This window comes from Rhinoraja longicauda, chromosome 36, assembly GCF_053455715.1.
Source record: "Rhinoraja longicauda isolate Sanriku21f chromosome 36, sRhiLon1.1, whole genome shotgun sequence".
Lineage (NCBI taxonomy): Eukaryota > Metazoa > Chordata > Chondrichthyes > Rajiformes > Arhynchobatidae > Rhinoraja > Rhinoraja longicauda.
The window spans coordinates 5,649,428-5,662,769 of NC_135988.1; the positions used below are offsets into that span (position 1 = coordinate 5,649,428).

General features: G+C 49.6%; 1 protein-coding gene across 2 annotated transcripts in view; it reads right to left on the reverse strand.

The window, feature by feature from the left end:
- The window catches only part of LOC144610170 (zinc finger matrin-type protein 4-like), a 183,541-nt gene that overhangs the window by 26,590 nt on the left and 143,609 nt on the right, over positions 1-13,342 (reverse strand). Inside the window, exon 6 of one of the 2 annotated variants that reach the window (XM_078428721.1) lies at positions 2,983-3,079. The exons of the other annotated variant lie outside the window; for it this stretch is intronic. Within the exon in view, the coding sequence (XP_078284847.1) occupies positions 2,983-3,079 (97 nt within the window). The remainder of the gene's footprint in view (positions 1-2,982; positions 3,080-13,342) is intronic. 2 annotated transcript variants of the gene reach the window in all.

Consider the following 13,342-nt stretch of genomic DNA (forward strand, 5'->3'; position numbering starts at 1 on the left):
AAGGTGGTAAAGGCGCTGCTTAGCCTTACCCACCAGTGCGGCAATGTGCGTTGCCCACGTCAGATCCTCTGCGAGGATGGACTGAAGGGTCTGAATCCACACTGTGTTTCCAAACTAAGATGGAGGCCATTTGGCCCATTGTGTTAACAGATCTCCCAACATTTGATTTTACAAATTCATAATTCTGATGTCCAAAATTCAGAATTTATACATCAAACTTCATAATATGGCGCGTAATGCAATGTTTCAGCAAAAAGAAAAGTATGCACGCCATATTTCCATACGCATTGTGCTACATTCATGTGTGAAAAACAACTATTATTTCCAACAGTCTGTAGTTCTTGGACGACACATACAATGTCAGGCATATCGTCAGTATAATCTGCTATTTATAGAAAGGTTATTGAACAGAAATACTTTTTACAACACAAAGAAAAAGTTGTTTTGATTTGTGTTTTCTATTTTGCTTTTTCCATACACATCAATTCTCTTGGTATTGAATAAAAGAACAATGGTCATAAAATGTATGACTAAGTTACGAAGAAAGACAATAGACAATAGACAATAGGTGCAGGAGGAGGCCATTCAGCCCTTCGAGCCAGCACCGCCATTCAATGTGATCATGGTTGATCATTCTCAATCAGTACCCCGTTCCTGCCTTCTCCCCATACCCCCTGACTGGGGGTATTTTAGGACCGAGATGAGAACGTTTTTTTTCACACAGAGAGTGGTGAATCTGTGGAATTCTCTGCCACAGAAGGTAGTTGAGGCCAGTTAATTGGCTATATTTAAGAGGGAATTAGATGTGGCCCTTGTGGTAAAGGGATCAGGGGGTATGGAGAGAAGGCAGGTACGGGATACTGAGTTGGATGATCAGCCATGATCATATTGAATGGCGGTGCCGGCTCGAAGGGCCGAATGGCCTACTCCTGCACCTATTTTCTATGTTTCTATGACTCCACTATCCTTAAGAGCTCTATCTAGCTCTCTCTTGAATGCATTTCATTTAAATAGAAAAGAGTTTCATTTAAAACTGCACATACCTAATTTCATTGAGGACATACTTGCTCTGCATGTAGGTTTTGGTTGAAGCCTACCATTATAGAGTTGAACAGCTGGCACCCTCATCATTCCCACTCCTCTTCCGCTTCAGATCTTGATAAGAGTCCACTGTTGCAGTGTTTCCGATCAGTAACTATGTTGGTAGCAGACAGTGTTTTGGGCAAGCATAAAATGCTTTTGAACAAGCAAGCTTGTAGACATGAATGTTCTTGTAGACATGCTTGCTGTCATCGTGGTTTTGGTCACGTGGCTATCCTGACATACGTGTACACGGTGTAAACAGTACTGACAGCGGATGGATCTGCATGCGTACGCTATCGTCCGCGGCCGTTAATGCGCGATATATCCCCGATTGTCGCCGCCGCCGGGCCCGCGGTGCCGTGCGTGCTGATATACGCGACTCGACTAAGCATACGGAAGGATTGCATAGCGCGAGTCTGTGACCGCGCTAACAAGGATCACAATACGACGCGTCGATATTGACCATCCGGAAACAGTCGGTAATTTCGATCACGGGCATATCTCGAGTGGCCGAATTGACAAGTTGAAATTGCCGACCGTTTTGCGGAAAAATGTGAGGCGAAACCGGAATGGCGGAAATGAAATAAGAAAGCGGAAACTTTCCGCCAAATTCGGAAGGGTTGGTAGGTCTGTGTTAATGCTGGCTCCTGGTACACTAATCCCTCAATGCCATTCATAGAACAGACAACAGTTCCTTCAACCCACAACGTCTGTGCCGGATATGATGCCAAGATAGACTAATCTGTACATGATCCACATTGCTCCATTCCCTACACATACGTATGCCTATCTAAGATCCTCTTTAACACCACGATCGTTTCTGCCTCCATCAGCACCTCCGGCTGTGTGTTCCAGGGACTCACCACCCCCTGTGTAAAAAAATTATGCCCCGCACATTTAAACATAGAAAATAGGCGCAGGAGGAGGCCATTTGGCCCTTCGAGTCAGCACCGCCGCCATTCAATATGATCATGGCTGATCATCCATAATCAGTTCCCTGTTCCTGCTTTTTCCCCATATCCCTTGATTCCCGTTAGCCCTAACAGCTCTATCTAACTCTCTCTTGAAAACATCCAGTGAATTGGCCTCCACTGCCTTCTGTGGCAGAGAATTCCACAGATTCACAACTCTCCGGGTGAAAACGTTTTTCCTCATCTCAGTCCTAAATGGCCGATCACTTATTCTTAAACTGTGACCCCTGGTTCTGGACTCCCCCATCATGGGGAACATGTTTCCTGCAGGAGACCGCGAACTGTCCACAGCCATCCGAGGCTCGACCCCGGAGACCGGGAACTGGGGAGGAAGAGGGTGGAGCAAAGATACTAGAGGAACAAGATGGACCACACCGTTGAAATCGCCTATACTGAAGTGTAGTACGCAAAGGAGCGTAACGTCCGCCATTTTGGTAAGCAAAACCCGCCGTTCGATTGTTATGGCTCTCGCAGTGTAATCAGTGTTGTGGGGGAACAGTATGTGTGATGATACCATAAAAATGCAGAATATATCTCATCTGTCAATTCACAGATTTTTGTTATTTTTCTTTTTATATGCTTCTGCAAATTTCTGCCTACTAAAATGGCGCCGTGACGTACTACGTTTTTTAGGGTCGAGTGGTCTATCTTGCTCCTCTAGTATCTTTGGGGCGGAGAGAGTCGGCGATGGCGGCAGACGCTGGACAAAAGGCCGTTTTCAAAATGGCGGCGGGCGGAGGAGAGGATGGGTGTTGCCATGACAACGGGCCTTTAAGGCCAAGACAAGACCACAGTTAAGAACTTTACGGGCACCAGGAACATGACGACTCTTTGTACACTGTCTTGGAGAAGTCGACCATCACACGACAATCCTCATCATCATCGGCAGTTAGAGAGGGACGATTGAAAGACAGGTAACACTACTTACTTGGTCTGGTGTTTGGACCCCTGCAGGTGAGCGTGGTATTGTTCTATGGAATTCAGGACCACGTGACACAAGCTGCAGCTGTAACTGCGTTTTAGAGCTGCAAGAAAAGACAGCTGAATCAGATCGTAGCCGGGCGGAAGGTCGAGACGTACTCTGACTTTCATTACTCCCAGAGTCTCACACATCCACCCACCTCACCCTCACCCAACGTTTACACAAGCTGACCAATGTCCTAGAGAGACACAGAGTGCTGGAGGCACGGTGGCGCAGCGGTAGAGTTGCTGCCTCACAGTGCTTGCAGCGCCAGAGACCCGGGTTCGATCCCGATTATGGGTGCCGTCTGTACGGAGTTTGTACGTTCTCCCCGTGACCTGCGTGGGTTTTCTCCGAGATGTTCGGTTTCCTCCCACACTCCAAAGACGTACAGGTTTGTAGGTTAATTGGCTTGGCAAATGTAAAAATTGTCCCTAGTGTGTGTAAGATAGTGTTAGTGTGCGGGGATCGCTGTTCGGCGCGGACTCGGTGGGTTGAAGGGCCTGTTTCCGTGCTGTATCTCTGAACTAAAACTAAACTAAACTCAGCGGGTCGGGCAGCATCTCAGGAGAGCATGGATAGTTACAGTCACAGTTTAGTTTATTGTCAGGTGATTGAATGGCGGAGTAGACTTAATGGGCCGAATGGCCTAATTCCACTCCTATTCCTTATGACCTTGTGACATATACCGAGGTACAGTGAGAAGCTGACGGATAGGTGACGTTTTGGGTCTGGACTCTTCTTCAGACTGATTATAGCGTGCGGGGGGGGGGGGGGGGGGGAGGTGGGTTAGGAAAGAAAGTTGCAAGAGAGGAGGAGTAGCAGGAAAAAGCCTGGCAGGTAAGTGGTGAGGAATAGGTGATATATTAACGGGTTTTGGTTACATCGGACAGAGTGGCCACTAGGGGGTGGCAAAAGGCAAGGGCAACACCACTAATGAGAACATGCATGGCGAGATTAGCAAGTTTGCAGATGATACAAAAGTGGAATTTAACACAGAGAGATGTGAGGTGGTGCACTATGGAAAGTCTAACATGGGCAGGGCCTACACAGTGAATGGTAGGGCTCTGGGGAGTGTTGTAGATAGGGTTGCCAACTGTCCCGTATTAGCCTGGACATCCCGTATTTTGGGCTAAATTGTTTTGTCCCGTACGGGACCGCCCTTGTCCCGTATTAGGCCCGGACGGCGCTGTAGGCCCGGACGCTGTACGTCCCGACAGTTTAGCTCCCGACACCCGGGCATCGTCGAACGGAGGTTGCGTAGCAACCCGCCTCCCGGCCCGGGTGGGCACTATTGGTGGAGCGGGAGCACGTGGCCGCTGGCTGGGTGAGGTCACCTTGTCCCTTATTTGGGAGTGAGGAAGTTGGCAACCCTAGTTGCAGAGCGGATGGATCTAGGAGTGCAGGTGCCCGGTTCCTTGAAGGTGGAGACGCAGGTATATAGGGAGGTTTTTGGCACATTGGCCTTCATCAGTCAAAGGACTGAGTATAGACGTTGGGATGTCATATTGCAGTTGTATAAGACATTGGTGAGGCCACATTTAGAGTTTTGTGTTCAGTTTTGGTCACTCTGTTATAGGAAAGATGTTGTCAAGTTCGAAAGGGCGCAGAGAAGTTTTACGAGGATGTTTCCAGGATTCAAGGGCGTGAGGTATAGGGAGAGGTTGACCAAGATAGGACTTTATCCCTTGGAAGGCAGGAGGATGAGGGGTGATCTTATAGAGGCGTACATGATCATGAGAGGAATAGATCGGGTAAATGCACAGAGTAGGGGAATCGAGAATGAGAGGACATAGGTTTAAGGTGAGGCGGGAGTAACCTGAGCAGTAACATTTTTACACAAAGGGTGGGTAGGTGTATGGAACGATCTGCTGGAGGAGGTAGTTGAGGCAGGTACTATCAAACCCTTAAAGAGACATTTGGATAGGTACATGGATAGGATAGGTTTAGAGGGTTGTGGGCAGGTGGGGATAGTAAGGATGGGGCGTGTTGGGCGGCTTGTTCAAGTTGGGTCGAAGGGCCTGTTTCCACACCGTATAACTCTACAAGCTAAACCAAGGCTGGAGCTTAAAGCTGCATCTGGACACGGCAGCCAGCGTTAGTCCTCTGCTGAGCTACCACGGATATTTTATCTGCACGAAACAGGCAGCCGACGGACAGTGGAGGAGCATTGTGGAGAACGCAGTCAACTGAGGCGTCTGGAAGAGGTTCGAGGGGTGGAGAGGTCGGGGAGATATCTGAAGGAATGAAGCTGTGAGCTCGTAATTGAAAGATAATGAACAGTACGCGCGGTGAAAGGGCAGCTACAACCCCAGAGCTACTTAGGACAGTTCCATTAACACACACAGCGCCTGGTGCATGCTAATGATTTTTTACGTGTGGATTTGATTTTCTGAGCAATACTATCTGCCTTGTGATGGTCAGCTGAAGTTATAATTAATTTTTGAAAGCGGTATTAAATGAAATATTGCTTCAAATTTACTGACTGCATCCTTTGAGTATCCATTAGGAACTTCAACAGCGATTTGGCTCTGAACACATTGTGCCCGCGTTAATGTTTAGTCTGTAAATAACGCTTCAGATCAGACTTAGGGAATGGCACGTACTACAGCAACAGTTCCCCGCATTGGTGTAGCGCCTACAGAACGGTGAAACACCCCAAGGCGTGTTCCAAGGAGGGCAACTCAACACAGTCTGGCCGCAAGCCAAATCAGACGGTGAAAGTGTTGGAAAGAACTGCCGATGTGGTTCGCACCGAAGGTAGACACAAAATGCCGGAGTAACTCGGTGCGGCGGGACGGGCAGCTTCCCTGGAGAGAAGGAATGGGTGACGTTTCGGGTCGAGACCCTTCTTGGGTCCCGACCCGAATCATCGCCCACTCCTTCTCGACAGAGATGCTGCCTGTCCCGCTGAGCTACTCCAGCGCCGAATGATGAAAGGCCTGGATGGAGTGGATGTGGGGAGGTTGTTTCCACTAGTGGGAGAGTCTAGGACCAGGGCGGCAAAGCCTCAGGATAAAAGGACACACCTTTTAAAAGGAGTCAAGGTGGAATTTCTTCAGTCAAAAGGTGGTGAAACTGTGGAATTCATCGCCACAGACGGCTGCGGAGACCAAGTCATTGAGTATTTTTAAAGCGGGGATTGACAGATTCTTGAATGGTACGGGCGTCAAAGGTTACGGGGAGAAGGGAGGAGAATGGGGCTGGGTGGGAAAGATAGATCAGCCACTATTGAATGGCGGAGTAGACTCGATGGGCCGAACGGTCTTTTGAACTTGTGAAGCCGTAAAAGCAGACAGCGACCAATGCCTTGTGCAAAGGGATAGGTTTTAAGGGGCACATTCAAGGTCGAGACCAATCCCAGAAGCAGGAGGGATTACAATGCTAACATTGTTTATGACCCAGGCTAGCCACAAGGACGGCGCGGTGGCGCAGCGGTAGAGTCGCTGCCTTCTAGCGCTTGCAGGACCCGGGTTCGATCCCGACTACGGGCGCTGTCTGTACGGACTTTGTACGTTCTCCCCGTGACCTTAGTGGGTTTTCTCTGAGATCTTCGGTTCTCCCCCTACGCTCCAAAGACGTACACGTTTGCAGGTTATTTGGCTTGGTATAAGTGTAAATTGTCCCTAAAGTGTGTGTAGGATAGTGTTAATGTGCGGGGATCGCTGGTCGCTGGCCGCTGGCCGCTGGTCAAACCCCGCCAACTGTCCCTCCCATGTTGTCCCTGCTTTCTAAATCCGACCCATTGGCAAACCCGTAACATGGCATCGACAATTCACTTTTGTCCTTTGCGTGAAAGATGCAGGTAAGTTGTTCTTCACCCGACAGCAGGTTTTCCGGGGTGTACCTCCGCGCCCGGGCGGTACTAGAGAGGGACTACGCGCTGTCCACGGGCATCCTGGGGGATTTCCGGGACCCCTGGGAACCGCGGTGGGTGGGGATGGGGTGGGGTGTGGAATGCATCCTTGACAAGGATTGTAATATAGTTTAGATTTTTAGTTTAGAGATACAGCGCGGAAACAGGACCTTCGGCCCACCGGGTCCGCGCCGACCAGCGATCCCCGCACATTAACACTGCCCTACACACACCAGGGACATTTTTTACTTTTACCCAGCCAATTAACCTACAAACCTGCACGACTTTGGAGTGTGGGAGGAAACCGGAGATCTCGGAGAAAACCCACGCAGGTCACGGGGAGAACGTACAAACTCCGTACAGACAGCGCCCGTGGTCGGGATGGAATCTGGGTCTCCGGCGCCTCATTTGCTGTAAGGCAGCAACTCTACCGCCTTGCTATTGAGGGCGTGCAGCGTAGGTTTACTAGGTTTATTCCCGGAATGGCGGGACTGTCATATGTTGAAAGACTGGAGCGACTAGGCTTGTATACCCTGGAATTTAGAAGGATGAGAGGGGATCTTATCGAAACGTATAAGACTATTAAGGGGTTGGACACGTTAGTGGCAGGAAACATGTTCCCAATGTTGGGGGAGTCCAGAACCAGGGGCCACAGTTTAAGAATAAGGGGTAGGCCACTTAGAACAGAGATGAAGGAAAAACTTTTTCAGTCAGAGAGTTGTGAATCTGTGGAATTCTCTGCCTCAGAGGGCAGTGGAGGCCAATTCTCTGAATACATCCAAGAGAGAGCTGGATAGAGCTCTTAAGGATAGCGGAGTCAGGGGGTATGGGGAGAAGGCAGGAACGGGGTACTGATTGAGAATGATCAGCCATGATCACATTGAATGGCGGTGCTGGCTCGAAGGGCCGAATGGCCTCCTCCTGCACCTATTGTCTATTGTCTACCGCTGCGCCACCGTGACCATAGTTGTTTCAGAATGTATTTGACATTTAAGAATATTTGTCAAGATAATGGGGTGATTTTGTATTTTGGTGGTGGGTTTGTTTGGTAGAGTTTTGAATTGGATATGTTATTGCAAAGGTTGATTGCTTTTATTTTTGTTTAAGAAAACCCCAGCAAATTACACGAAAAGGTTAAAGTGTTTCTGCTGAAAAATTCCAAGCAAAGCGATCGCGATGGATTAATCGAAACAACTAATTGTCTTCCATTGATTTAATGTTTGCTTGTACTTTCTCCCATCACTTCAGTGGACCTGATGCTGCTCAATTAAAGGTTTTAATGAAAGTCCAATTAAAAAGCTATAATCTGCGTGTAAACTACCACAGGACACTGGGAAGGTTAATTAAAGAAAATCTGCATGTGATGGATCTTCAGCAAGGACTGCCAGGGTCTTGACAAACTTTGCGTTTTAAATCCTTCTTAAATCCTTCTTTCCAAACAGGGTCATGGAGTCCAACCGTGTGGAAACAGGCCCTTTGGCTCAGTGTAGGAAGAAAACTGCAGATGTTGGTTAAAATCACCCCTCACCCTCCTGCGCTCCAAGGAATACAGTCCCCTCAGCTCAACCTGCCCACATTGGCCAACATGCCCCATCTTCACTAGTCCCACATTGCTCATATACCTCTACACCTGTCCTGTCCACGTAACCTGTCCAAATGTCTCTTAAATGTTGTGATAGTCCCTGCCTCAACTTCCTCCTCTGGCAGCTTTGTCCACTGAAGAAGTTCTCCTCCTCTCGATTTCTCCTCTGGCAGCACGTTCCATACACACACCACCCTTTGTGTGAAAAAGTTGCCCCTCAGGTTCCTGTGAAATCTTTCCCCTCTCACCTTAAACCTATGTCCTCTGGTTCTTGCTTCCCCTACTCTGGCTTGTCAGTAGGCCGCCCTCGGTCATGGCTGACCATGGGTGATGCATCCTAGTTGGCTGCTTGCTCCACCCCTCGGCTAGAGCAGCGTCGCTTGTGGCTGAAGAGACCAATGCGGGAGTGACGGTCTCTGTGGCAAAGGTCACATTTGTGTGTGGTCTCTGGTCTGTTGAAGTTGCTGCGCTCCTTTCTGCGTGCCCACTTGTCTGCCGCTGCGTTCATCAGTTTCTCTTCCCCCATTTTGAGATGTTGGTTCAGGGTACCTCTCCACCGTGCGGTCAGCTGCAAGGCTCTCCCAGGACTGCACATCGATGTGGAGCGCCTTCAAATCTCTCTTGCAGACATCCTTGTAACGTAGCTGGGGGCAGCCAATGGTTCTCCTCCCAGATGTCAGCTCTCCATAGAGGGTGTCTTTTGGAATACGGCCATCCTCCATGCGGTGGACACGGCCCAGCCACTGCAGCCTGCGCTGCCTGAGTAGAGTGTACATACTCGGAAGGCCAGCGCCAGACAGAATCTCGGCGTTGGACACTCTGTCTTGCCAGGATGTCCCCAGGATACTGCGGATGCTTCTAAGGTGGAAGGTGTTGAGTCTTCTCTCCAGTCTGGCATATGTGGTCCATGTCTCACTGCCGTACAGCAGCGTGCTGTTGTCACAGGCGTTGTAGACTGCTGTCTTTGTCTTCACTGTCAGCTTTGGTTTGGTTCACACTCGGGTTGTGAGGCGAGCGAGAGTTGTAGCTGCCTTCCCGATCCTCTTGTCAATCTCTGTGTCCAAGGAGAGGTTGTCGGTGATGGTGGAGCCGAGGTACGTGAACTGATGGACGGCATCGAGTTCGTAGTCGTCGATGGTGATGACAGGCAGTGCCTCTGTCCCAGGACGTCCGTCTTCTTCAGGCTGATGGTCAGCCCAAAGTCAGCTAAAAGTGTGCATTTAACCCAGCTATTCCTCTCATGATCTCATACAGTACATCTCAATTGTGCATTCACCCTATCTACTCCCCTTGTGGTCTAATACACCTCTATAAGATCGCCCCTTATCCTCCTGCGTACCTGGGAATAAGGTCCTAGCCTGCCCAACCTTTCCCCAGGCCCTCATGTCCTGGTGTCATCCTGGTAAATCTTCTCTGCACTCTTTCCAGCGTAACAACATCTTTCCTATCGCAGGGTCGAAGAGGAGATGCCCGGGGAATGCCAGAACCTGCCAGGAGTCTCAGGATAGCACGACGATGAAGGGAAATGTATTCCCTCAGATAGAGTCATAGAGTGATACAGTGTGGAGACAGGCCCTTCGGCCCAACTTGCCCACACCGGCCACTAATTCCCAACTACACTAGTCCCACCTGCCTGCGTTTGGTCCATACCCCTCCAAACCTGCCCTATCCATGTACCTTAAATGCTGGGATAGTCCCAGCCTCAACTACCTCCTACCTCAACTACCTTCTGCCTCCTACTAGAAAAAATTACCCCTCAGATTCCAATTAGAGCTTTTCCCCTTCACCTTAAACCTACTGCATGTCCTCGACTTCTCCAACTTTAGATAGTTCCTCTGTCCCTCTCTTCCCCTCCTCCTTCCCAGATCTCCCTCTATCTTCCTGTCTCCACCTATATCCTTCCTTTGTCCCGCCCCCTGACATCAATCTGAAGAAGGGTCTTGACCCGAAACGTCACCCATTCCTTCTTTCCTGAGATGCTGCCTGACCTGCTGAGTTACTCCAGCATTTTGTGAATAAACACCTTCGATTTGTACCAGCATTTGCAGTTATTTTCTTATACTACCTGCATGTCCTCTGGTCCTCGATTCACCTACTCTGGGCAAGAGACTCTGTGCATCTACCCGATCTATTCATGATTTTGTACACCTCAACAAGATTGCCCCTCATCCTCCTGCGCTCCAAGGAATAGAGACCCACCCTACTCAACCTCTCCCTGTAGCTCACACCCTCAAGTCCTGGCAACATCCTCGTAAATCTTCTCCGTACCCTTTCCAGCTTGAAACATCTTTCCTATCACATGGTGCCCAGAATTGAACACAATACTCTAAATGCGGTCTCACCAACGTCTTATACAACTGCAACATGACCTCCCAACTTCTATACCTGTGGTGGTGATGAATCAGATGGTGGTGAATCTGAGGAATTCTCCACACCCACCCCTGGGACACGGTCTGAGCGGTGGCGGGCGAGGAGAGGGAGAGGGAGGACACTTCGCTGGCCGATCCGGACGGAGGTGATGGCTGGAGGCCCTGCAGCAGCCTGGGGCTCGCCTTCACCGGGCAGCCTTCCCAGGAGACCGTGCACGTGGGGCGTATGCGGCCTGCTGTGGCACAGACCAGTGGAGGACACCTACACCTTCTCTCGGCTAGGCCGACCCTGCAAGGCCACCAGGATAACCGGCCTTAAGACCCGCTGCACTCAAAGCAACCTGGACTTTGAAATTGGCTCCAAAACCTGGCGACTCTTGTATCAGTTCTCAGTGGAGAACTGAGAATTTCTATAACCTCTGTACTTAATCTGGGTTTGTGCATATGTTTAGTTTAGTTTAGTTTAGCGTGGAAACAGGCCCTTCGGCCCACCGGGTCCGCACCGACCAGCGATCCCCGCACATTGACACTATCCTACAAACACCAGGGACAATTTTTACATTTACCAAGCCAAATAACCTACAAACCTGCATGTCTTTGGAGTGTGGGAGGAAACCGATCTTGGAGATAACCCACGCAGGTCACGGGGAGAACGTACAAACTCCGTACAGACGGCGCCCGTAGTCGGGATCGAACCCGGGTCTCCGGCGCTGCATTCGCTGTAAGGCAGCAACTCTACCGCTGCGCTGCCCTATCGTAGTTAAGGCTGGGACTATCCCAACATTTAAGAATATATGTATTGTAATACTTTACTGAACTGCATGCAAGAAAATAATTTCACTGCATGTCTGTACATGTGATAACAAAGAACCATTGAGCCACTAAACAATTGAAGCCATGTCCTCGAATATATTGGAGATAGATTTCTGGGAGAGAGTGGGAATATGGTGTTGAGATAGAAGATCAGGCTTCAGTGGTAGAGCGGGCTTGACGGGCTGAATGGCCTGCTCCTATTCCTTTTTTCTGTCACTAATTTACTCCAAACCAGCATCTTCAGTTCCTTAAGCATAGTTCCGTTTATTGTCACTTGTACCGAGGTACAGTGAAAAGCTTTTTTGTGGCGTGCTGTGCAGTCAGTGAAAAGATTACAACCAAGCCATCCACAGAGTACAGTTACAGGATTAAGGGAATAACGTTTAGTGCAAGATAAAGTGCAGTAATGCCCGATTAAAGATAGTTCCAGGGTCTCCAATAGGTTGATTTAGATTTAGATTTAGATTTTAGATTTAGAGAGATACAGCGCGGAAACAGGCCCTTCGGCCCACCGGGTCCGTGCCGCCCAGCGATCCCCGCACATTAACACTATCCTACACACACTAGGGACAATTTAAAAAAAAACATTTGCCCAGCCAATTAACCTACAAACCTGTACGTCTTTGGAGTGTGGGAGGAAACCGAAGATCTCGGAGAAAACCCACGCAGGTCACGGGGAGAACGTACAAACTCCGTACAGACGGCGCCCGTGGTCGGGATCGAACCTGAGTCTCCGGCGCTGCATTCGCTGTAAGGCGGCAACTCTACCGCTGCGCCACCGTGCCGGATGATGGGAGGTCAGGACTGCTCTTTAGTTGTGGATAGGATGGTTCAGTTGCCTGATAACAGCTGGGGAGAAACTGTCCCTGAATCTGGAGGTGTGCGTTTACACACTTCTGTACCTCTTACCTGATGGGAGAGGGGAGAAGAGGGAGTGGCCGGGGTGAGACTGGTCCTTGATGATGCTGTTGGCCTTGCCGAGCATAGTCAAGGATGTCTCCCCCGGGCACTCCCTCTTGTCCTTCTACAGTGCAATGGCTATTAGTTTGTGTCTATTTGTTGTCCTTTATTGGAACTGTGTGGCAGCACAGTGTATACACCGATCAGCCAAAGCATTATGACCTGCTAAGCCAAAACATTATGACCACCTGCCGAATATGCTGTTGGTCCTCCGTGTGCAGCCCCATACGCAGCAGGGTGCGATGCACTGTGTATTGTGACACATTGCTTCCCTGACCACCATTAAAATTTTCTGTGACTTGTGCCACAGTCGACCTTCTGTCGGTTCGGACCAGACGGGATAGCCTTCGTTGCCCTCGTGCATTGATGAGCCTTGGGAGCCCAACACCCTGTCTGTCGCCGGTTTGTGGTTTGTCCCTCCTCGAACCACTGTCGGTAGGTACTCACCACTGCTGACCGGGAGCACCCCACAAGCCTTGCCGTTTCAGAGATGCTCTGACCCAGTCGTCTGGCCATAACAATTTGATCCTTGTCAAAGTCGCTCAGGTCTTTACTCCTGCCCATTTCTCCTGCATCCAACACATCGACTTCAAGAACTGACTCTTCACTTGCTGCCTAATATATCCCACCCCTTGACAGGTGCCGTTGTAACAAGATAATCAATGTTATTCACTTCACCTGTCAGTGGTCAGAATGTTTTGGCTGATCGGGGTACATTATCGGCTCGCGTCTGGTGGCCTGGACTAT